The following is a 3,568-nucleotide window of genomic DNA, read 5'->3' on the forward strand; positions in this document are numbered from 1 at the left end:
CCTGAGAAAGGAGACAACAAACCTAAATGCCATACCAAAAGTGAGCCCAGATCAGAATAGACTACTGAGGACAGAGTAGGAGAGCATAAAGGCTAAGGTTAAAAGAACCTGGCTTTAAATTCCAGCTTCCCAGAAAGTACTATAGCCTTGGATAAGGCAGTCAACCCCTCTGAACAGCAACAGGCTCACCTGTAAATGAGTATAATACTATCTGCCTTCTGGAATTGCTTTAGGGATTACACATTATGTATTGGAAAGTCTATGGCAACAACAGGTTTTCAATAAACTATGGCTATTGTGAAGTTCAGGAGTGATCCACTCCAGATTATAAGACTCTCAGATATTATTTTGTCCATTGCATTCATGCTTCTAATGTCTTTTTTCATAAAAGATTACTAGGAAAATAATGTTCCATGCTCAAGAACCATTTTCTTTCTTGTTTTCCTTTAAGGATTTCTTTTATTTTTTAAAAATCGTTTATTTTATTCCATGATAGAGTTCCACAAGCTAAGATTTCTCTTCCCCTCTCTTCAAGTCCCCAGCCCCCCTTTCTGATTTCGCCCATGTCAACACAATAGTACAGCATAAGTCCATCATTTTGCTATTTAAGTGTATCTTGACATTGTAGGCATGGATGATGACAGAGAATCCAGCACCCTGTTCTAAAGACACATTCAACAGTTTCATTGGGAGTTCATCTTTGATTGAAAGTAGAGATGCACACTGCACTGTATCTTCACATCCGTATGTGACAGTCTCTACACATCTCTTTAAATGAAAAGCCATAAAACAGAGAGAAAAATGGAAAATTTACAGCAACATGAAGCTAAATAAAATGCTATTGAATGACCAATGTGTCACTGAAGAAAAAGAAAAAAAAATCAAAGACCTTCCTGATGCAAATGATGCTATTGTGTGACCTATGAGTCAGTGAGAAAATTAATAAGAATAGAAACCTTTTCTAAATAAAGGAAAAACAGAAATATCAAAATCTACTGCTGACACCCACATTCTCCCAGAGACCTTCTCAGAAGCAAAACTCTACCTATCTCCAAGTTAATCCTTTAGAGAAAGCAAATTTTCAGATGCAACATGTATCTCACGGGTGCTTTTAATACTCAGATATCTTCAGAATGAAGATTTTATATGTTCCCAAAGAGACTCAACTGCAAGGAAGCCAACCTCAAGACACGCAATGTAATGATGTTTTGCTGGGAGCTGAGGATTGAAAGGACTCCAAGAGATGAATCATGAGATTGCAAGGAAAGTTGCAGATATCCATTTTCCTGAGATACAATAAAGTCTTGTATAAAGTATTCTGAAACATACAAAGACTAACACCTGTGTCTGGCACACCTCATCTCCCTGGCCTTCAATCCCCAAGTGCAACATTTTGGAGTTGCCATGTTCAAGACTGAATCTCTTACGATGACATGGACAACGAGGAGGAGACGTCCGGGCTGTGGAAGATCCGCAAGACCATCATGCAGCTGTGCCATGACCGTGGCTACCTGGTGACCCAGGACGAGCTGGACCAGACCTTGGAAGAGTTCAAGGCCCAGTTCAGGGACAAGCCGAGCGAGGGGCGGCCGCGACACACGGACCTCACCGTGCTGGTAGCCCACAACTACGACCCCACCGACCAGATGTTTGTCTTTTTCCCAGAGGAGCCCAATGTGGGCATCAAGACCATCAAGGTGTACTGCCAGCGGATGCAGGAAGAGAACATCACCCGCAAGCTCATCGTGGTGCAGCACGGCATGACGCCCTCAGCCAAGCAGTCGCTGGTGGACATGGCCCCCAAGTACGTGCTGGAGCAGTTCCTGCACCAGGAGCTGCTCATCAACATCACAGAACACGAGCTGGTCCCCGAGCACGTGGTCATGACTAAGGAGGAGGTGACCGAGCTGCTGGCGCAATATAAGCTGCGGGAGAACCAGCTGCCAAGGATCCAAGCGGGAGACCCCGTGGCACGCTATTTCGGCATAAAGCGGGGGCAGGTGGTAAAGATCATCCGGCCCAGCGAGACGGCGGGCAGGTACATCACATACCAGCCTGTGCAGTAGCCGCGTGCAGGTGTCCAACGACCTGGCTTCCCCGGATCCAGCCCTACTCAAGGCACCCCAAAGGCAGCAGCCCCGTCTCTGCTGACTTGGACACCCCAAGGCCAGTGCCCCCGCCTCTGCTGTAGGTCACACGCACGGGGCCCACTTGGGACTACAGAGCCCTGGGCAGGAGCCAGTGTGGTCAGCTGGCTGGCGGGTGGGATCTGGCATGTGTGCAGTCTGCCCCTAACCCGCTCTCTGGGTCTGTCGGCCATGGGTACCCTGCGGTCAGCAGGTGCAGGTCCTAGCACCGACTCCAGGGCCAGAGATTGAGTGAATAAACTCTTTGTTTGGAAAAAAAGAAAAAAGATAGAATCTCTTAGTAAGTGGATCTACCTTCTATGATTGTCATTGCCCAAAATCACCTGGAATACTTACTAAATTTAATTGTTCACTTTTTATTGTGCTTAAAGGGCAGAGAGAAAGAGAATTTTTCCCATTTACTGGTTCATTCTGCTGAAAATTCACAACATTCAATGCTGAATGAGCAGGTCTGCCACATGGATAGCAGGGATTCAATCACTAGAGCCATCATTAGCTTCTCAAGGTATATTTTAGCAGAAAGCTGAAGTTGGAAGCATAGCCAGGATTTGAGCTTGGCATACCAGTGTAGGATGCAGGCATACAAAGCAGCATCTTCAACCCTACATTCCCTCTGATGGGCTTATTAATATGTAGCTTTTGATTTAGGAAGGCTGGACAGGGCCCTAGAAGTCTATAGTTTTTACAGAGCTCTCAAGCAATGCTATGTGGTCTAAATACTTAAAAGTGGAAAGGCACAAGGGAAACAAGAAGATTCCTAAGGGCTAGGGTTCATTGAAAGCAACCAAATGTTTGCACTGAGATTTCTGCTATAAATAGAACTTTTAAATTAGGCTTGAAAACTAACGAACTCTATATTAATCAAATCAGGGCAAGGATGAAGACTTATGGAGAAGTCTTGGCTCGTTGCTTTGCCTAACAGAGCCCCTGCTGTTGTGATCTCTAAGGTGGGAGCATGGGAGTGAAAGGTGAACCAGCAGACTAGAGATCTTTCCGTTTCTCTGTGATGCTATAAAATAAATAAATGCATCTTTTAAAACCCCTATGAACTGATGAACCTTGAGAAAGGCCTTGTCAACTTCCTTGAGGACAAGGGCATGCAGGCACTGCACATACGTACTAAATGAGAGAGAAAGTGATATTGATGAAAAATATTTTAAACAATAGCAAATGAAAAAGACCTATTTGGGGAGTAAAATATGAGGAGTGAAGTTCTGTGTCAGGCACTCAACCCCTATTGAGTCTTGGGATGAAAACCCAGGCAACCCCAAACACTTTGCTTACATTTCACCCAAAGGAAAGGCCCTACTCTCATTGCACTAGCAGTAGTGTGGCCTCCACTCTGCCTCCCTATCCTTGGATTGATCTCCAGCTCTTCTAATCTTCCTGGGAAATCATTTAGAAAAAAAAAGTCTCTGCTC

The 3,568-nt window shown here is 44.8% G+C and overlaps 1 protein-coding gene across 1 annotated transcript; it reads left to right on the top strand.

The window, feature by feature from the left end:
• Nucleotides 1-1,429: 1,429 nt before the first annotated feature.
• Nucleotides 1,430-2,383, top strand: LOC101531812 (DNA-directed RNA polymerases I, II, and III subunit RPABC1-like). The gene has a single exon (XM_036494745.2). The coding sequence runs from the start codon at nt 1,434-1,436 to the stop codon at nt 2,064-2,066; it is 633 nt and encodes a 210-aa protein (XP_036350638.2). The 5' UTR covers nt 1,430-1,433; the 3' UTR covers nt 2,067-2,383.
• The last annotated feature ends 1,185 nt before the right edge of the window (nt 2,384-3,568 follow it).

The sequence above is a fragment of the Ochotona princeps genome, chromosome 4 (assembly GCF_030435755.1).
Source record: "Ochotona princeps isolate mOchPri1 chromosome 4, mOchPri1.hap1, whole genome shotgun sequence".
Taxonomy (NCBI): domain Eukaryota; kingdom Metazoa; phylum Chordata; class Mammalia; order Lagomorpha; family Ochotonidae; genus Ochotona; species Ochotona princeps.